We start from the raw sequence: 22,569 nt of genomic DNA, 5'->3' as shown, positions 1-22,569 counted from the left end.
TAGTGAAAGGTGTGTTACCGCTATTAAGACTATCAGATCATGCCAGTTCAAATTTTACTGATATAAAATCCTTCTGGCTACGCAAAACCACAGATAGACTAATCTGTGACATTGATTTAGCGCGTTTGGAGCCGACCATGTTGAACGAAAAATCAAAACAGGTAAAAATGCTGATGGGGGAAACTGCTACTAAGGCTGCACAATTACAGATCAGTGTAATTATATTGATTTCAGGGACAATTTTCTTTTATTTTTTTGCAGTTTCACATTAAAATTGAGCATTGCTTTTACTTTAATGTTGTGCTACATACCTACTAAAGTACACAATCTTAAATCAAACACTGCTTCTAGAAGCAAAACATAAATAAAATCGTGCCAGAACTTTTGAGACTTTCACACTGTGCAATACAGCGATGCCTCGTGTGGCTGTTATGAGTGTGTGAGGTGGTGGCCTCTTAGTTTAAGGTGTGTTTAATTTGATAAGCAGTTTATTATAAGCAGAATTAGGATTTAAATGCTAACATTGCAGTCTATCTTGAGTGTAAATTCAATCATGATTAATGTCTGATGAATTATGCCATCATACTGTCTAAATGTTCTAATGCTGGGTGCCAAACATGTGGTCCGTGGGCCAAAACCGGCGCCCCAGAGGGTCCAATTCGGCCCACAGGACAACTTTAAGTGTAAAAATTACAGAGAAGACATTAGCTGCAAGTTGTAAGTTTGTGAAACTCTAAATCTAAAATAATTTTTAGACTATGACAAGTTGTTTTCATTAGAAAATAAAATACTACATTATTCATTCTTCTTTTGTGTCTCATTTTTGTAACATTTTGTCTTGTTTTTGTTGCGCATTGCCTTTTTTTGGCGGACTGTTGTCTCATGTTTTTGTCGTTTTGTGTTTCCGTTTTGTCCTGCTTATGTTCGCCTCATTTATGACACTTTGCGTTTCACTTTATTCATTGTTTTTAGTACCTTTTCTGATCATTTTGTTTCATGTTTACGTCATTTTTCTTGTCTCGTTTGTCTATTTTTTGTCGCTTTGTTCAATTTTTTTGTCATTTTGTTTCTTGCTTTTGTGGTTTTGTGTCTTGTTTTTGTAATATTTTGTCTTGCTTTTGTTGTTTTTTGTCATTTTTAAAGTAAAATACTATATCAGTAAGTTCCAGATGCCTGTGACTAAATGTTTTGTGCCTTTGTAGATAATTCCTTGAATGTGGACATTTTCAGAGTGTGTTTTTTTTTTTTGCACTAACACGAAGGAAAAAAAAAATCGGAGTTGTGGTTATTTGTAGATTATTATGCTGTGATTTTACTGGTCTGTCTATTTTGAGATCAAACTGGGCTGAACGTTGCTCCTGAACCGAAATGAGTTTGACACCCTGTTCTGATGTTTTTGGAGCAAAACAAATCCTTCTACACTTCTAATTTTGTTGTAGGAAGAATAAAAGAGAGAAAGAGATCAAAACGCCTAATAACTGGCACGGTGATGACATGGAGAAGTTGTGAAATGTGCTGGCCAAAAAAACCCTATTTAACAAAGTAAATAAATCGCTGACTTCCATCAGAGTTCACGTTTTTCTCTGTATTATTCTCTACTGCAAAATCCTGTGGCCTGAGTGAGAAAGATGTTAAGATTTTAAGCCCAAAATGAAAATAAGTTCCCGGAAAAGAAAAAAAAAAACTACCCCATGGTGATGCCGGAATTAGAGAGTAAAAGATAAGAATTACAGGGACAGGAGAATGAGGAGAATTAAAAGATAGAGACTGGCATTAGAGATGAAGTATGCTAATGGGATATTCAAAGAGAGCATTCACAATAATCTGCCTGATAAAAGGAATATGGATAATCCAAAAAGGCAGGAGGACTTTGAAGAGCGCTGGAAATTAACCAGGTCACTGGGAAAGAACGAGGCAAGAGGGAGTTGGAGACGAAGTGAGAGAGAGATTCACGTCGACTGCTGCTGTGAGAAAACGTTTAATGTGCATATATTGGTTTTATCCTTTTGATCTGGCTTAATATTTGTTCATTTTTGCATTTTCTTTGTTCTTTATTGCAAGCTGTGGCCAATGTTAATTTATAAGAATTTCATATAAAAAGGAATATAAGAGTATTTTCTTTGTTTTATTACTTTCTTTCACTTTTTACACAAATATTCTGAATGTCTGGTAAAAGAATGGCGGTTTTCATTCAAGCAAAGTGAACTGAGAGAGAAGAAACAATGAGCAGATCATCATTATCTGATTACTCATAATCTTTTACAGTGCTGTCTTCCTGATGAACAAATAAAGCTGTTTGCACAGTCACAGTATTGTCAGAGAATAAGCCACAGCAGAATGAGATGTTGTGTGTCGTGGGATTAGAGGTGATTTAACACAACTCTACCGTGGAGACAATGTGTGAATACAGTAACGCTTTTCTTTGTAATTAACCCTTCTGTTGTCCTCCTCATTTACGGGCACCAAAAATGTGGTTTCCTTGTCTGGGGAAAAAAAAAAAATACAAAAACTCAGCAAAAAAAATTCCCCAAATTTCTGAAAATTTGCAAAACAATCAGGAAGAAAATTCCAATAAATGCATTAAAAGTTTCCATTAAAAGTTTTGTTTTTAAAAAAAATCCCCCAAATTTGGCAAGAAAAATCTTGTAAATATTTTCCAAAAATTAGTAAAAATCCTTCAAAAAAAATTCTAAAAATATCTGAAGTGATTACACATATATCAGCAAAACTTCTACTATTTTCTTTAAGAACATTCACATAAAAATCAACCAAAATCCAACGAAATTCGTTGGATTTTGGTTGATTTTTATGTGAATGTTCTAAAGAAACATTTTTTTTTAATTTTTTTTCCCCACCAAAAATGTTCAAAGATTTCCCAAAAATGTTGAAAATGTGACATCAGAAGTTTTACAGTAAAAATACATATTTTTTCCACATTTTCAAAAATTAAAACGGGTCAATTTTGACCCGCAGGACGACACCAGCGTTAAGTTTACTGTCAGCCAAATGACTGAGAAGACTATTAGGAGTTATTGTAGTATTTAAATGACGCATCAACATTTGCTTTAGAGGGCAGAATCTATCAAAGGAGAAAAGCTGCGTTCATTGTTCACATTTCACCGTAGGCTTTGCTTAGAGACACACTATAAATTGGGGTTAAAGGAAACATTGAAAAACACCCAGAAATGTACTGGAGCTGAAAAATCACACGACTCTGACGGTTTGTTGCCACGGGGGCACTCAGGCACACAATACTTAAAGTTCGCTGTAGTTGCCTGACAGCATTTCAGCTTCATTTCAGCATTTCTTCAGTCGCCGGAGCCGTGAATGGATTGCTGTGTGTAAGATCATGGCTGCCTGCTGGTGCCGGCGCTGCTTCGCTGCGATACAAGAAGACCCAGGCTATGATTTAAATAATGATAATAATGAGATCCATGAAAGTGACGAATGAGTAAGCAGGAGCAAAGCAAGCGTGCGTTCAGGCGTCTTCCCTGCAGCAAAGGCGACCAACTGTGGTGAAGAGGAACTCCCTCCTTTTAAAACAAAGCACCAAATTATAGACGATAGGGTGAATGAGCAGCAAAAAAGATGGAGCAACACATGGAGCGATGGTTAAATCAGGGCTGTCAAACTCATTTTAGTTCAGGGGTCACATTCAGAGCAATTTGATCTCAAGTGACCAGTAAAATCACAGCATAAAAACCGAAAAATAACCACAACTCCACATTTTTCCTTTGTTTTACTGCAAAAAGTACATTCTAAAAATGTTCACATCTCAGGAATTATCTTTCTTCCAAAACATTCTCAACAACTTCAAACCTCATATGCAATACTCTTATGGGCAATGCTGTAATTTAAAAATATTCTAATTTATTACCCTGGTTTTACTGTCTGTTGTTGTTGCTGGGCACTGCTCTCTATACACCAAGTCAAATTAATTGTGTGTACTCACTTGGCAATAAAGGCTTTCTGATTCTGATTTACACGTGCATTGCAACTTCTAGATAACAGAGTGTCTACAAAGGAACACAACATTTAATCACAGGTATCTGGAACTGAATGATGTAGTATTTTACTTTATGATCAAAATGGCAAAAGACTCACAAAAAAAAGACAAAAAAAACAAAAACAAGGCATAATAGTATAAAAAGGAGACGCAAAATGACAAAAACGAGACAAAGAATGACAAAAATGAGACAAATGACACGAAACAAAACAAAAAAGAGAAAAAAGTCAGGAAAAAAGACAAAAAAACAAAAACAAGACATAATATTAAAAAAATGAGACGCAAAACGACAAATGTGAATCTAGTGTTCTACTTTATGATCAAAACAACTTGTCATGGTCTAGAAATTATTTTAAATTTATAGTTATACAAATGTACAATTTACAGTTAATGTCTTCTCTGTAATTATTACATTTTAAAAAGTCGTCCTGTGGTTCTGGTCCGTTGGCCACATGTTTGACACCCCTGGGTTAAATGAACCTGATCAGATCTCTTTTCCATAAAAGTGATAATGATTGCTATTCTCCCTCTAATAAGGTATTTTTATGGGACAAAGAGGGCCGTTTATAATAGCCCTAGTGGTGTCTGCCTACCTGCCTGTAGCGCTTTTCTGCAGCATGAAAGCAGTAATCGAGGACCTCGAGGCTCCGATAAATTCCACCAGACCCCCATGAATCACTCATGTACTGTACCGCTAAATGTGGATTCAATTAAAACAAAACATGCTTACGGTAAAGTGAAATATGAAGCTCTCAAATATTCTTTGTCTTTTTAAATAATCAACTGTTTGAGAGAGACACAAGCCATCTCTACATCTTCACAGGACCAGAAATATTGAGAACAGTCACGATGTCAGTCCAAGTGTAACCAAATCACTTATTAAAATTAATCAAAAGTGATGCAGCGATGCACACACTCTGAATGGGTTTTAGTAAGAAGAGTTTAAAAAATGAAAATATGGATTTTTCAAAAGAAGGCATAGTTCAATCTCAGGACAATCGATATTTTATTTTTTATGTTTATGTACAACGACTAATATGTGGGTCTGGAAGACAGGAAATCACTACTTTCCATCAAGCATGTTCAACATCTATCACACCTGCCAAACGTCTGCAGCACAAAAACATCTGTGTCTCACATTCAGACAACGCCTCCTTCTGTCCGTCACTCCTTCCCTCCCTCCCTCCAGCTCATTCCCACTAAATCCATTTACTAATTGGCTCTGCGGGTGCACCCCAATAAAATCATGGCAGCGGAAGCGTGCTTTACGGAGTCATTGACCACACCCATGGCAGGATGGAAGATTTACAGCCTGCGCAACATGTCGTCTGCTTCACGCTGGACGGATGAACGGTGTCTGAGGCGAGGACCTGCCTGCTGCTGCTGCTGCTGCTGCTCGCCACAGCCAGCAGTGTCGGACCGTTACATCAGCAGTAATTTGTTAGATCATCAGGTGGGTGGCATGCAATCCACTCCAATAAAACTTTATCATCCCTGAGGGACCATCAGTGAGGAAAACAGCATGACTAATGAGGGAACATGGGTGGCTGAATGAATAGGAAAAAAAAGGGATGAGGAAAAACTTCTGACTGCCCAAAAGCCAACTCATCCCATTTCCTCAGAGGTTTCACATAAAGGACTGAATACCCTTGCTCTGCCCTCTGACACACAAGATGGAAATATCGCCCTCGATCTCACGCAGAGGTGCTCTCTGGTCCTCGCCTTCCTTTCTCCACCTCCGTTCCTCTCACTCTCTACGTGCACAGCCCTAACACTCTGTTCATCTCTGGCAGCAGTGATGGGAGCTCAGCAGGGACGGCATGACTTATTCAAGCATGTAGCTTCCATACTCTACCGCCACCATTTTTGCTTTACTTCACTCTGCTGCATTCACAGACAGCAGGAGAAAGCGGCTCAGCGTCACGTGCACTTGTACCACGTGTCCAGCAGACCGGCATGTATGTCTCCCTTCCCCCTTTACCTCCACATCACACCGAGTATCACACCAGCAAATGAACACATGCCCTGCATGCTAATTGCATGCTGTTCCTGCTCAGCGGACATCCATGAGCACGGCGTGTACGTATAGAAAAACACATATCACAAATTCACAGTGTGGTACTGCTCTGTTTGTGTGCTGCATACCAGTAGCAAATTATTCATGCATAACTGGACAAGACCCATCTTTGCAGCTGCACAAGAAAGCTAAAAACTGGATAATATTGACGCACACAAGCTGGGACTTAAACCATCAGCATACAATGCAGCTTGGGCAGATAGGATGTTCAAATACCCAACGATGATTTCCGCTTCCTGTGTTTGGACACTAAGCAGGCTCAAATATTTCTTGTCACAAGCTGCATGCCGTAGGCAATCTGCTTCACACAGCAGGTGCACACATGCACACGTACACACACGCACACACACACACACATTATAATGAACACAGGAGTGCCAATGCAAGCAAAAGTACAAATAGAAAACACGCTTGTCAAAATATACATGTACTGTATCTATAAACATGCATATAAAGGTGACCCAGTTCACATCTTCATGCATAATGCAAACACACATACATACAAGATGTACACATCAAAAATCTTTACTTTTTATTCACGACCTGTGGTACACATAGAATGTATCACTTTCAACTTCTCCACCCTCATTGACCTGTTGCTGTTTGATAATCAGGTAACATGAAGTGTGATGGAGCTGCAACGATTAATCCATAATCTACTAAATTAATCAGCAACAATTCTGACAGTTGGTTAATTGGTTTACAGAATGTCTTTGGGTTATGGATGAAACGAGTCATTTAAGAATGTCATCTTGGGCTTTAGGAAATATTTTCCTCAATATTCTGACATGTTGTAGACCAAACAGCTAACTGATCGAATGAAGAAATGAAATACCAACAAAAGCAATGATTACCTGCAGCCCTGTTTGTAACTTCTACACTCTCACTGTCTTGTTTTGGTAGTAATGTGAAGAAAGCTAGTTTCTGTTGGTAATCATCTACGTAGAAGAAGCTATCGCCCTCCAATATAAAAGCAGAAGTAAGAAGTTACAACAGCAAGACAAAGGTAACTGCAGAAGCAACTACAAAACCCAAATTCAATTTACCTAAAACCCCTTGTTGATTAGGAGAAACCAAACATTTGTCAGCGACCTTAAATTAGGCTGGAATCACTTGGCCAAACTGCATTTGCTCTGCACTTTTATTTGTCTGATAACTGGAGCCTGCAGTGGATGGAATTAAATCAATTAAACTTTTAGAGGAATACTGTGGACGTGTGTGAGACAACAGGGGTGTGTCTCCTTCAGCAGTTAATGCGTCTGTCCAGCTCTCCATCATTATATTGATAGCAGGCCTGAATTAAGGACTGAGCGAGGTAGGAAAAGGGCAAAATCTAATTAAAGCAGAAATTTATGGCCCTGTCAAAGCACATCACGTACACAAATGCTAACGTGCACTCACACACTTAGCAAAGTACGCCTGCGAGGCTACAGAGTTCTGTCAGAGAAGCCTATCGTCAGTAATGCCGCTCTCATGGGGATTCATATGTAGGTCTGCTGCGGCAAAATCCTTCTCTGGGCAACACGTTATTACTTACTCCCACGGTATCAACACAAAACACTGCATCATATTTTTACTTTAAATACGCCCTAACAGCCTGACCTGATTACAATAACAACTACAGCGCCATGTTTCAACAAAAGTGCCCATTTATCTGCTTAACTGATGAGCTAAGGTGTTTTTGTTGTTCAAAAACTTCACCAACATGCTGCAAGATCGGACTCAAAATAGATTTTTTGGAGTAGTGGACAGAAATTTTGCACAGCTCCTTTTCGTGTGAGGTGTTTTGTGTTATTAAAATGAGTGCAGCTCGCTGAAAACTGGGGGAACACAACTAAAGGTCGCCTGTACTTGGAAATTAAATCACCAGGACAGTTGGTAAAGGTTGCATAGTGAGTGTTCTCCACGGTGCCGGTGATTACCAGCGTGCCCTTGTGTAATTCTTCATAATGAGATGTTTGCATATCAACCATTGTATAAAGCTGTAATCTGAGCGTAATCTCCACTATCCAGTTGCTACACGTGGCTCATGGAGAGTGCAGTGGGGGAAGGGATCTAAAACACCTTGGTTGTCAGGTAGAAAAAGGCTCCTGGCAACTCAGTATTGCATTTTATTATTACTATTATGTTGTGTTATCATATTATTTGAGCAGGCACATGGTATTATATTGTCAGCGACTAAACAGAGACAAGAATAGGTGGGTATGTCAAAAGGAAAAACAGTAATATTACTATTCCTGTCCTCTACTCTGTTCCTGTTTCTTCATTTTTGATACAAACACACACGAAAAGAACTCACAGTCCTCACAGATTGCTGTATTTCAGAGACTGGGTGTGTCAGACACTGGAGCATTTGGAGGCATCTGCTATCTCTCAGTGTCTTTTCTTCGTTATCAGTTTTTGAAACGGTAGAGTCTGCTGCAGAGCTTTGAGATTGGTTGAGAAGGCTGACGGATGCACCCGCTACAAGCTGCAGTTTTAGTAGACTGGGCTGTGTCTGTGTGTTTTATACCAATGACTGCCATAGCCGCATTATATTATGTTTAATTTCAATCAGTTTAACCCTTTAAGCTTCAGTCAATTCCAGCCGTTTTCAGTACAAAAAAATCGCTAATATTCTATTTTTAAATTAAAAAAATTACGAAAAATACGGGGAATATTGGACGGGCATCGCGAGGTGCATTTCCTTGAAAAGGACCGATTCGGGGATTTTATACCGACTTCAGGACATGTTTTGGACAAAATAGTTTCCTGGCTTGTGTCATCTGGATGTAAAAGGTTGGATTATGGCCGTTTTTTGTGGCATCTTTTTTTTTGTGTATAATAATGAACCCGGAAATGTGAGTCGCGCTGTGTGCGTTGAAGCCGTGTATAGAGAACGGATGGATGAATATTCGTTTTTGTCGGACAAATGTGTTTTTCTCACCCGCTGTGGTAATCGCATCTGAAAGTGGTTTATACCAGCAGATTCATGAGAATCTAAGCTTTCCATCGGTGTATAGTGTTTGTATAAGCGCGTTTGCGGCCGTCGGACATTCTTGAAATTCCTATGCAAATTAGTAGGTGTACCGCCGGCGGTACACTGAAGCTTAAAGGGTTACTTTCCATGCAGAGTAACAGCATGTTTTGATCATGTGGCGTCTGGACAAGAAGCATAGGTTCAGCAAAGTTTGGTCTTCCTTTTTTGTATTGTCAAAGAATAATCTACGACAGGGGGTCCTCGAGTTATGCAAGAGTTCCGTTCCTATGGATCTACGTAAGTCGAAAATGTAAACAAAGCTGTTACGTGCATCACGATATCGATCAGGTCTTCGGAAAAGTCATGAACCCCAACGACTTTCATGCATGTATGAATCATTTTACAGGAAGATAACAGAATACTGTAATGGACTGATACTGTTGTTGATGTTTCAATCTTTATAGTTCAGTTCCAGATTTACCTAATGACAGTGAACGTGTCATGTTTAGTTAGCTCACCTCTGATTGGCTGAGAGTCAGCAGTAGAGAGAGCCGGTAACTGCAGCTAATTCTGGAGCTAAGTTATGGGTTTTTTTGTAGTTATTTTGGCGTTGGCTACGGCCCACGGTAGCCTGTGTGAAGGTTCAATAAATCACCAGAGAACCAGATAAAGTCTTACTCATTCATCACAGAGGGTCACTACAACATGTTGACCTGTTTTTACAACTTGACTGATGTTCGTCGGTGTTTCACCCTGTTCCAAGCATCTTATTACATCTAATTTCACTTCCATGGAGATGGCTTTCCTTTTCTTTGAAGCACTGCCATCAGAAGAGTCTGACTTATGATTGGGAGCCATAACAAAGGGAAAAAAGTTAGCAAATGTAGCACAATCTAGAGTGGCGTACAACTGGAGAATCGAAACAAAGCCGTCTTATACGACGTATTCATCCGCTCCGTTCGCCAACTAGTTCCATGTAACCAGTTCAACAACAAAATGCCGTAGGTCAATCAAGTCGTAAACCGAGGACCTCCTGTACTTACTTTTTATGTATGTTATGCCACCCTAGTAGCCCAGTTTCAAATTGTATATTTGGCCTTTGTTTTGTTGTTGCACAGTTTGAAATGTTCACACACAGCTGAGGTCTTTGGCATTTTGTCTTCCCTTTAACTGCCAAGGTGAACTGAACCATGATGGTCACTGCTGAGGTGTAAATATGAGCAATTTTTTTCAAGTGTTGCTAAAAATTACAAGAAAAAAAGTTTGCCTTTACTGAATAAATACCAAAACAATGAATGAATACTGGCACAATGGACAAATAATCGCATTGTTCGGAAAACATGCGCCAGTATTTATTTAAGATCTTTGCTCCGAATGGTCCAATCTCTTTGATGTAGTGTCTCCGATTCAGCAACGTGCACACATACCAACTCAGTGACATAACAGTAAGGAAGAAAGCAGCCATTGCTTTAATAAACAAACGAACAAACAGAGAGACGAGCTATTCACGGAGCAGTCAGACTCCCAAAGGCTCCGTCTGATTATGATCATCACCGTCTCAGACAAAGGCCTCCTTCATCCTCCTACCCTGGTCTATCTCCAAATCACCTCAGGATCCAACACCATGCACACAGTGTGACTTAGGTGAGAAACACATCTGATTCCACACAGACAGACGCAGGACACGCCGCCTTACAGAAGCACAAACAAACGCTCATTCTGAAGAAGCCAAAACATTCTGAGCTATCAGCTAATTCATCCAACTGCACATCCTCCCCTCTCTAACGCCCTCCCCAAAACTTGTTTTATTAATAATGCTGTATAATGCTTGCTCTGATGAAACCCTGTGAGGCATTCCTCTAAGGCTTGTTCTGACATCGGCTGCTTGCTGGCCTACTTATGACCAGCTCCTCAAACCTGCTATGTGGGAGATCATTGTCCCTCCTTCCTCCAGGGTGTTCTTTCTTAAACAGCGTCCTCTTTGAACCTTGAGCCAAGTGATGCCGTTTGAACTGACTGCTTTGCACTTGGCACTGAGGAGCTGTATAATGCTGAACTTACTCTCTCGTCTATTTGGTCATTTATTCGGATTCGCTGCTGTTCTGGAGCAGATTTGATGATTTGCTAGCAAACCACTCGAAAGGCTATTTCATAAAAGGAGCTCACTTAGAACATTTTGCCTTGAGGATGTCTGAGAAAAGGAGCAATTATAGGCAGCCTGCTCTATCTACAAACACACAGTTTTGTGTGTGCTCGTACACAGACACACATTGAAGCCTGGGCGAGGCTTCAATTCCACTCAAATGTCAAACCTACCTGGTTGTCTTGGAAACTGGGGGCTTATCAGGTTTGGGTGAGGCAGCAGAGCTCGGTTTGGTGGGTGTTGCAGAAGCAGGTTTTGGGGCTGGAGGATGTAGAGGAGAGCAGAGGTGAAAGAAAAAAGTTAAGAAATGTGAAATGCAATAAGAACACCATTACAAGCTGAATTATAGCATTACTGTATATAGAATATAGCAGCATATTGCCCAGATACAGCTCAGGCAGGACATGTTTCATACAGTGTGTCACAGGGTTTTGGGGCAAATGCATTTATAGTTTAGCAGCAGCCATTCTGGCATGTCTAATATGTGTGCTGAATCCATCCAGTGAGCATCTATCTGCGTGTCATCACATTACGATGAACACTCCTTATTAGAGATGGAGCTGTGAAAATGCTTTATGCTAGACTCACTGTTTCTTTTTCTCAGACAGCAAAACCATATTCATGTTTGCACACACACGTCAACCTTCAGCTTTGTGATGACATTTCAACCAACCTGCGGGCTTTTTAGCAGCAGCTGCCATGGTGTTGGACTTGACACCATTAGCGGTTGTGGAAGGTGTCTTTTTGGCTGCCGTTCCGGTCGCTGACTTTGCGCTGTTGGTATTAGGGCCGGTCCCTGTGGCTTTCTTCTCACCCACTTTGGTGGCCGTCTTGGAGGCTGGGGCCCCAGCGGTCCCGGTTGGTTTTTTGGATGGAGCTGAGGTCGGGGTGCTCTTCTTTTCTGCAGCAGGTGTGGTCTTCTTCGCCACACCGTTGGTCTGAGGTTTAGACACGCCGTTTGAGAGGCGGCTCTGAGATGTGTTGGGCCGTGAGCCGGGTGTGGTCTTCGTTGGGTTGGTGGCGCCGGGCTTTGTCTTGGCTGGGGCCTTGTTGGTCGTCTTGGCTTTGGGGTCTCCTGAGGTCTTGTTGCTGGTCTTGGCAGCTGCAGTTTCCTTGGACTGGTCTGAGTGTGGTTCTGCCTGACCCATCTCACCTGCCGGCTGCTGTGGTATCTCACCCTCCACTGGACTGGCTGCCTGGTTGGGCTCCTGTCCTGCAGCTGGTGCTGCCTCATTTGCAGGATTGGACTCCAATGTTTCCATTGGCTCCATCGCTGCTATGGGAACCCCATCCGGCTTCATCTCCCCTTGAATGGTAGTGGTCCGTCTCTGCAGGGCAGGGCTGACTGACTTAAATCTCACAGGATGGCCACAACTCTAGAGGCTTTTGGGAGACAGCAAAATTTGGTCTGGAGGGAGAGAGAAAATACAGAAGAACACAGTTAGTCAACAGCAAGACCAGACATGAAAAGCACTTCTCAGTCTATCAGCAGACGGAGGCACAGGAATGCAGGTCGCCCTAAGAATCAGATAAAGCATAATCTTCAGTCTTTTAACAGCTTCAGCATCACACAGACTTTATTTAGGACAAAAAAAAAAATGCAAGAGAAATTAAATGCCAGAATAATGCAATACCCAAGAGAGGACTGAACCTTATACATACACCTGTGCAAAAATACATCACAGCTATGGAATCACTGGAGTGCCATAATAAAAGATAAACCTATAAGTAAATAAATGTGGAAATATAAAGAGGAATAAATTAAACAAAACGACATGGTCATCAATATCCCCCGCCACATGTCTATGAGTCTATATCCAAAATAGTGATCAAGGGGCATAACTCTGTTAAATATTATCACACAGGTCTCATTTTCGAACTTGATCAAGGTGTCCATGGTGGGAAGCTACACACTAAATTTCGTAATCCTAGCTGCAATAGTTTCCGAGAAAAGCTGTCTCCTTCATCTCGGACGGACGCACGGACAGACGGACGGACGCCAAACCTATATCCCCCTTTTCCACTTCGTGGAGGCGGGGGATAATAAATAAACAATTAAATCTGTTAAAAAAGGAAATAAATGTATAAACATAAAGATAAATAAATAAAAGAATCAATAAAATAATAAATCGTTTTAAAAGTAAGGAAATAAATGTGTAAATATAAAGAGGAATACATTCAAAATTAATTAATTAAAAATATGGAAATATAAAGGTAAATATTGTCTGTTTTTCAGTTTTCTCCTTTGTTTTTTCCTTTTGCTTTTCCAATTTTGCTACCAATCAAATGACTTTGGGTGGGGCTTTCTGTCCAGGGTGAGTTGTCAATACCTGATCCATAGACTGTATAATAAAGAGAAAAAAAGGAATGACAGAAGGAAAAAAACAAGGAAAAACAAAAGGAATAAAGAAAAGCAAAGACACAATTTACCTTTATATTTTCAAATATATTTATTACTCTTTATATTGACACATTTATTTCCTTATTTTTTGAACAGATTTTTTATTTAGTCTTTTTAAAATTATTTTTCCTTCATTTATTTCCTTATTTTTTAACAGATTAATTTTTTATTTTATTATTTTTTCCTCTTTTATTTACACATTTATTTCCTTATTTTTAACAGCTTTATCTTTAATTATGGCACTCCTGTGATTCCATACACAGCTTCATGAGTCCTGCCTGGACAGAAACCTAGAGGTCAATTCGATGAAAGCATTCACTGAATCAGTTTAATGTGTGTGACGTATCTGGGGCTTAAAATTAAGAGTCAGAAGAGGACACCATGCCCACTGCAAAAACAACTAATTCTACAAATAGCCCTCATTAATTTCAACGCCAACTGCAATGCTTTTGCAAACGGTCCCCTCTGTGACACTAAAAAGCTCAGTGACACACTTGGCCAGTGTAGCTACTGTGGGTTGTTTTTTTTTGGTACAAAATAGCATAAGAGTCACTAGTGTGGAAGACTAGTTTTCTAGGATAGTACACTTAAGGGAGTGCAAAAAGGTTTGGCACGCAAATTACACACACACACACACACAAATGCAAATGCCACCTGTAATAATGTTAAGATGCTCAAACTTTGTAATGGATGAGAAAAGTCAACACATCCTGCTTCCCACTACTAGATTAAAGTGGGTATAAAAAGAGAAGGTGGGGAGAAAGGATCAGAAGTATTTGCTAACTGGGTCAAGGCATGTACAATAAACCCAATAAGCCCAAAGACAGAGACAGTTTGACTGAGACGTTACCAACAGAACAGAGACATGAGCATCTGAGTACAAAAAATTGGGATGTGAAGCATATGAGGCCTGACAAAAGGCAACCATCTGTAACACTGGAGGTCATTCCCTGTCACCACCAGTATTTGGAATCGTATTTTGTTTCCCCAGCTACCTTATTATCCAAGGAAAAGCAGGGTAATTTACAAGACCATACAGGATCTTTACAAGTCAGAGAGCAGCAGAGAGGGAAGTGGGGGAGTAGCAGGAAACCGGCCTGTCAGAGTTTACAAACAGAGCGAGGAGCCGACTGCGCAGGAGTCTAAGTGGTGAGACAAACACCGAGGCCAGCCCAGAGGAAGAGGCTTGGCCTGTGGAGCATGGGAACAGAAAGAGAAGGTGGGAGAGCATCAGTAAAGAGACAAGGGGGGAAAAAAAGACACAAAATGAGCTCACTATTGGCTGATCTGACTGTTTGCTGGTCTGACTTTAAATCCAGACATCGCTAGTCATCCTAGTTTCCACTGACCTAAACTTGCACACACTCATTCTCCTATTTCTGGACGAGGACAGACATCATCTTTATGCCTCCAGTTTCCTGGAGACAATTCCCGCATACACTTCTCCATCTTTCTTTCCCCTCTTCGGTCATCCACTACTCATCCTCTGAACTAAATTTCACATGTGAAAAGGCCTTCTTTCTTTCTTTCTTTCTCTGCTGATTCTCCCTTTCTTCCAGCCATTTTCCCCCCTCCTTGATCTCCTTCCTCCCCCACTGCTCCCGCTCTCCTTCCATCCCTCTGTTCTCTGTTTGCCTTTGCACAGATGGCCAGAGCAGCTGAGCAGAGCCAGAGGGGGAAAACAGAGACTAAGAAAAATGATCCATGTATCTCAAACAACGCATAAGAACGGATACACACATCTAACGCAACAGGCCACTAGCTGGGACAACTTAAGAGGCTGAAGGCCAAAATAAACCGTCGCATGGTGCACGTCAAAACAGCAGGCCCTGTTATTTTCTCTGTGCAACCTGCACACTGGTGGCGGCCAGACATGTGCTGGCGGTCACTGACGCCACTAAAAACCATTACTTTTCACCATTGCTCCCTGCTTCTGCATCCCACTTCCCACAGCCGAGCTCCCAGTTAACTCCCAAGGTGCGCATCAGCAAGAAAAACATCCAATCACAGAGCAGAACACTGCAGGTGATTGATAAAGGCCAGAAAAAAACTACTTCTCAGACATGAAGCCATCAAATCAAGTGTTTCTGTAATAAGAGACCAAAAGATGTGATTTAAAGATAAACTTGAAATGTGTTTTTAAGAATGGAAAGAAACACTTCAGGAACAATGCCTCCCTTCCTTTCACAACTTCTCAATCCCTCAAGTTTTAACTAATCAAACTAACTTTTTAACCCTCCTGTTGTCTTCATCTACAGGCACCAAAAAATATTGCTTCCTTGTCTGAAAACAACCCAAAAAATTCCAATTTTCGAATAATTCCTTAAAAGTTTCCCTTAAAAGTTTTATTTAAAAAACAAAAACAAATTTGGCACGAAAATTCTTGGAAATATTTTTTAAAAAGGAGTATAAATCTTTAAAAAACCCTAAAAATATCTAAAGTGATTGCATGTCAGCAAAAGTTCTATTATTTTCTTTAAGAACATTCACAAAAAAAATCAAACAAAATCGAGCAAAAATTGGATTTTTTTGTCAATTTCCTTAAAAAACATTTTTAACATTTATTTTTTTCCACCAAAAAAAATGTTCAAAGATTTCCCAAAAATGTTGAAATGTGGACATCAGAAGTTTCGCAGTGAAAATATTTTTTTCCAACCACATTTTCAAACTTTAAAACGGGTCAATTTTGACCCGCAGGACGACACGAGGGTTAATATAACCACACCGCTGTTTGACTCAGACCTGGTTTCGCTGTTAAATCTGTGACCTAATTTGACCACAAAGTGAACCAGGAAATAAGACTGTGTCCAATAGAGGACACAGTCTTCGCCCCTCCTCTCTCTTTCAGACTCTGGTGTTCAGTTTATGTTTGGCTGCTGCTCTTCCCACAGTAAACTAAAGCATCTGGCCCGGCTGTTTATTTCACCGCTCCTCTCCAGAGGACCCTGCGCCGCCAGTGTTAGTGAAAGTGGTAAATCCTGATTGCAAATCCAAAGCAACATTTCTCATTCTCCTGCAAGTCTCCAGGCAGCCGTGAGATTGCACTTTTCTCTGCCTCTACGGCTCATCCACCCAGCCCTGCGTCATCAGCGGCATCAGTCATTGGCGACCATAAACAGGCTGGAAACCGGGGCGGGAACAGACGTTTTGTTATTTATTCTCAGCTGGAACTGAAGCCAAGAGGGATCCATGCCACATTAGCGGGACTTTCACCATTTCAGAAGCCAAACAGACTGAACGGATATTTAAAAATGTACGTTTACTTTGCTGTCAAAACTTCCCATGCTGTAATCCTGCACACCTGGGCTGAAGTTTTTGGATTATCATAAGAAATATGAAAGTAATTCATTCACTACTGTATGCACATTATCTAGGGATAGGGCATTATCGGCTGATATTGGCCTAAAAATTTAATATCGGTCAATATCGTTGTGGTTTTTTTTGCCTATCAAGAAAACCAATAAACTAATGCCTAGATTTCGCCGGCATTTACCAGCTCATAGAGGGAAGGAGGGAGGGAGTGAACTGTTGTTTGAGACAATTAAAAATATATATAAATATGGCATTGTTTCCACAACTTAAGTTGAAGTAGTTTTCTAGCCTAGCCGCGCTAGACAACCCACGGCAACGAATTTAATTCTCTGCCAGGGTAGGTCTAGTTACCCTCCATAAGACTCGAGGCTGGATTCTCCTAAAACTGGCCGGACCAATCACCATGAAGTGTAGAGTCAGAAGGCGGGTGTAACTATGTGACGACAGAGGCGAGACGATTCTCACAGAAACAACCGGCGCACAATAATCAGCTATCTTTCGACTCAGCTTTGGCCACAGCCCTTAAAGATTTGAAGCTAAAATTCAACTTGAAAGATAAACAAAAGGATGGCACTGAAGTGTTTCATTGAGAAGAAAGACGTATTTGGACTTATGCCGACGGGATACGGCAAATCCTTAATATACCAGTTGGCTCCGCTGGTTGGGAAGCTAATGGGACTTAGCCACAATCCGGTGCTCTCGGTACTACGTCAGCCTATCCGTTGCGCTGATTGGTTGTATACCTACCCAATTGCTGCAGAGTGAGTTGAAAGACAACCTTTTAGCCCGCCCCCCTCCCTGTCGAGCGTTCCTAGACCCTTGTGTCTTAAGAGCTGGGTCTAGCGCGGCTAGGCTAGTAGTTTTCTTCTTTTGCACAGACAATGTTTACATTTGGAAAGCCTTGTTGCATATGAGAATGTATCCAATGGGGCATCACAATAAAATCAGGCATGATGTGTTAATTCCACAACAGGAGATATGTGATGTTACCTAAAATTAGCTCAATAGCCCACATATATCAGTATCGGTTGATATCGGAATCGAAAATTGAGAGTTGGACAATATCGGCATATCAGTTATCGGCAAATACGCCAACATCTGACACCCCTAATTGTATCATACGTAAGGCTTTGGGCTGATAAATAAATGATTCAGCGCACAGTCCTCCTGAACGTATTGCAACAGCTTTATCTAAAATTTCATCCCTAATTACTGTGGCACTCCCAACTGAAACATCCTCATCCCGCTAATGCCATTACAGGTTTTCATTAGACCTAATTAGATTGAAGGCAGTTGTTCACTTTCAAACTGAGTGAGTTGTTGCTATGCGGGCACATTTGGAAGGATCAGCGTCAGAGATAAGCCAATCCAGAGCTTGTAAAATGCTTGATTATAACTGTAATAATGTCACACAGCAATACAACGGAAGATTTCAAAGAGCTAGTTATAATAGTTTACTTGTTTTCCATTCCAGTAATGACTTAATGACTGTGTTATCTATGGAAAATCTTACTCTTCCCTTCATAACCCATGCTTCACATTTCACACAATGACGCATCCGGACCATTAAATCTTTGAGGCAAAATTCTTGTTTTCTCTAAGCAGCTTCGCTAAAGCAACTAGGGATTAAGCATTTTCTGGTTCACTGGCACTTTAACTATAGCTGCTGAAAGTGGTTTTACATTAAGGGTTTACAATGAGCTTGCATTGCTTTAGGTTGCATTACATAAAGCTACATTACATTTTGTCAGCGGGACACTTTTAATCATTGCTAAGCTAATACCTTTTATCTGTAATCTATTTAGGAATAACATGTGGGTGCGGCACATTTGACTCCCACATTCCACATTTCCTTGGTATAGTTTATCCTACATCCCACTGTCTCAATACTCCGGCTACTCTCCAAGAACCAACTAAAAAGATTGGCTGTGGGAAATCCTCTCTGCAGTCTGGGATGTAATACACAAGCTGGCATTTTCCACCCATAACGGAAGGAGTGTACTCAATGACCTGAGACATAATGTTGTTTGATTCGAGACAGATGGCTTTGCCAGCCACATTAGGTCCATTTCAAAACATGTTGGCGAAATGTTTGGGACATAAAACGGTTTAACCTGAAAGGAGTTTCTGGTCAAACTACCTCAGAACAGGCAGCTGAACATCATCAGCTGTCCTGACCTCCTGTGGCATCAGTGGCACACACATGCACACAAAGGATTTGGAGCAGAACAACTATTTCCTTAACAAAGAGCAGGCTACAGTTGTTATCCTTTGGTCTTGATTTTGCAAATGTGAGATAAATATGAGTACTTATCATGACTAAAATAAGTCTCACATGAAATAAAAAGCAATGTATGAAAATAAAAACCACGACTGAATGTGGCAAACCTTAGCTTGGAAAATCCAAACTGAATCTCCTATCTCCATGTTAGGAGATACAGGAGAGTCAGTTTGGCATTGGTTCGTTACTTTCGGCTTCTTGCCATTGTTTGTACAGAGGAAAATCCCGTTCCAAACGTGTGAGTAAATTTAAGCAACTTTTACACATACGCACCGACTTGGTTTGGCTCCGATTTAAAGTTATTTCTAACACCGCTAATCATTCAGAAGGAGTCTTTTGTTGCGTAGCCTTTTCAAAAATAAGTGTTGTACTTGAGAGTACCCCATCTATTCGCAGATTTTTGTGACAAAAACGGCAGTAATCATTCACCGCAACACTTTCTCGGCTGCATGCCATTGTTGTTTGGACTACATGGACTACAAGGTCGATTTGTTTGTGCGTCACATCCGTGTTACGCTGATTGGTTCTTTCTCGTTCAAGCTGCATTCGTTAGCCCCTCCTTTTTGAAATCGTCTCCTGTCATCACAATGCCAGACTGCCTTTATTTGTATTTATATTAATACATAAATAAAGTCAGTCTAGATTTTCCAGGCAAGGCAAATCTTGCACACATGAATATAAACTAACCACTAATGTGAAATATGCACATTTCATTATCCAAAATATCACCAGTCTTGTTGTAATTCTGACTTGGCTGCGTGAGCTGTTGCACTATCATAAACAGAAAGCATCTTGCATTCAGTAACGTAGCGTCTATGTGAATAACACTGTTTGAATACATGAAGAATTAGACCAGAAACCAACAAAACAGCTCGGACACAACACAAAAGTAATGGGAAGGGCTGTGGATGTGACAGTGACAGTACCTTTAGGATCTTTGGTATTGTTACTTGGCTAAGGAATGCCATTTAAAACCTCCTCAACATGTTCACTCATGAAATATTACCCTTTAGTTTTACCTCTCATGCTACACCCACAGTACTTTAGTGAAGAAGTGAGTAAATCCGGTTTCAGAAAGATCACCTGCTCTGAACAGCACAGTCAGCCATCTGTGGTGATGCTCGGTGACAGGCAGCGAGTGACGACATTCAAAGAGAGTTTGAAATGACAGCTGTATTGTCTGACACCGTGTCTGCACCGAAGGCGTTTTTCAGACGGCAGCATTTTATTTCTTCCCATTTCAAGCACGAATGCAGTCACTGTGTATTGGTCTCTGAGCATCTCCACGCCGTGGGTGACCTACTCTCAGCGCTGCACCTGAACGCCTCCTATGCAGTCACACAGACAGAGAAACGGCTGCTGCTCCCAAACATGCTGCTCATGCTGAGCTTTCTGACTAATGTGAGGAGAGTCAGTCTGTTGTGTTACTGTAGAGCAGAGTGACACAGACACTGTGAGGGTGGGCAAGTAAAGAGAGACGAGAAAGACATCTGTAACCATGGCAACCGTGCACAACAACAAGAGTGACAGCTGTAGCTCAAAGATTCTGTGGACGTAAAAACTGAAAATGCATAATGCTAATGAGGCTGAAATTTCACTAAAAGACGAAGGTTTTGTTGACTGCACAATCATTTGAAAAGAGATGGATTCATGATTGTTGGAAGGGGTTGGTGGCGGATACCAGTGGAGCCGATTTATCCTCCAGGGTTGATTCTGCTAGCTGCTGATGCAGCACCACCACAATAGTAAGGGCAGTCTTGCTCATTCGGGCGTGTTCAGCGCCTGTCAGAGACAAGTACATGAATAAACAATTTCCATCTGATCACTTGCATGAAGGGTCACACTCTACTTTATCTCAAATTATAGCTTTCTGTTACGACAAAAAAAAAAGAAGACAACAGCGTGATTGGAGATTGTCTTTGAGACGACAGACGTCTCTCTCCACATCCAAGACCAAAACCAAATCAAAATCAGCTGCTAGAATTAAACTTGCTGCCCTCAGTATTGAGCTGTAAACAATGCCTGAAGATAAAGTACTATAAAAAGCAGGATAAAAGCGCCGTGCAAATTTTCACTCTCCAGATCTGGCCGATGTCTGGCTTTGAAAATGGAATTTCCTCCCTCTGCGTTTTGAACGTAGTTGACTTTGCAAAAATGTGTTTGTTGGCCTTCACAAAGTATCCAAGTCATATGCTCGCAGCTTCCAAGCAGCATCCCACTCCAAATTCCCTGCAAGCCTCGATGATGAGCTACGCAGCAACTGTGAACAAAGGAAACCCACACAGACACTAAACCATACAGAGACAAAGGCAGTGGCTGAAGCACGGGCTCAGAAAAGACCAGTAGGGGACACACAAACGCACACTGTTGACAATCTTTGGATCAAATTTATGATCTCAACAAATGAATGTTGCTTTAAACATCATATGTGTATGTGAGTGAATCAAGATACTGTATGTAGCTTATATTTATATTACTTGGGGTTTAATGGTGCATTCTCTTTCATGGTCTCACATTTTGCAAAGTTTCCTTCTAGGCAAACACTGTGTTGTTTATTCCTATTATTATTGTTGTTGTTGTTATCACACTACCCCAAGCAGTACCCTAATGATGGCCAAGCCGGCTCTGCAAGGTGAGATCATCCTTCAAGGCATCATCCCTTCCTAATTCCCACATTGGGACATAAACAAAACATGTGTGTGTGGATCCCAGCCCCGCTACCGTGTTTAGGCAGATACCGTCAATAACTGGAAGGCATCCAGCTCTACTGAGGGATCTGAGCTTTTCTGACTGTCTAGACACAAACATAGCATTCTTGAATAATCAGGTCATCAGCATATTTTAACAGAAAAGTGGTGGTTTGACCCCTTTTTAGCTATAAGTACAATCTCCTACTGTGTGTGTGAGTACAGGGGGGTGCACATGTATTAGCCGTGTCCGTTTTAACCCTCGTGTCGTCCTGCGGGTCAAAACTGACCAGTTTTAAAGTTAGAAAATGTGGAAAAAAATATATATTTTCACAGTGAAACTTCTGATGTCCACATTTTTAATATTTTTAGGAAATCTTTGAACATTTTTTGGTGGAAAAAGAAATGTTAAAGAGGTTTCTTTAAGAACATTCACATAAAAATCAACCAAAATCCAGCGAATTTCGCTGGATTTTGGTTGATTTTTTTTTTTGTGAATGTTCTTAAAGAAAATAGAACTTTTACTGATATTCAATCACTTTAGATAGTTTTAATTTTTCTCTGAAAGATTTTTACTCATTTTTAAAAAATATTTCCAAGCATTTTCTTGCCATAAATCAAATTTTTAAATCAATTTTTTTAGGGAAAATTTTAAGGAGTTACCGGAATTTTCTTCCTGAAGGTTTACCAAATTTGGGGTGTT

At 40.6% G+C, this 22,569-nt stretch overlaps 1 protein-coding gene across 1 annotated transcript in view; it reads right to left on the bottom strand.

Annotated features, from left to right (window-relative positions):
* The window catches only part of prr36b (proline rich 36b), a 39,961-nt gene that overhangs the window by 7,259 nt on the left and 10,133 nt on the right, over positions 1–22,569 (bottom strand). Inside the window, 2 exon segments of the mRNA XM_051941484.1 lie at positions 11,359–11,446; positions 11,859–12,593. Coding sequence (XP_051797444.1) covers positions 11,359–11,446; positions 11,859–12,486 — 716 coding nt within the window. The 5' untranslated portion in view covers positions 12,487–12,593.

The sequence above is a fragment of the Acanthochromis polyacanthus genome, chromosome 21 (genome assembly GCF_021347895.1).
Source record: "Acanthochromis polyacanthus isolate Apoly-LR-REF ecotype Palm Island chromosome 21, KAUST_Apoly_ChrSc, whole genome shotgun sequence".
In the NCBI taxonomy this organism is placed as follows: domain Eukaryota; kingdom Metazoa; phylum Chordata; class Actinopteri; family Pomacentridae; genus Acanthochromis; species Acanthochromis polyacanthus.
Note: the sequence above shows the minus strand (reverse complement) of the source record. Positions and strands in the feature narration are given on the sequence as shown.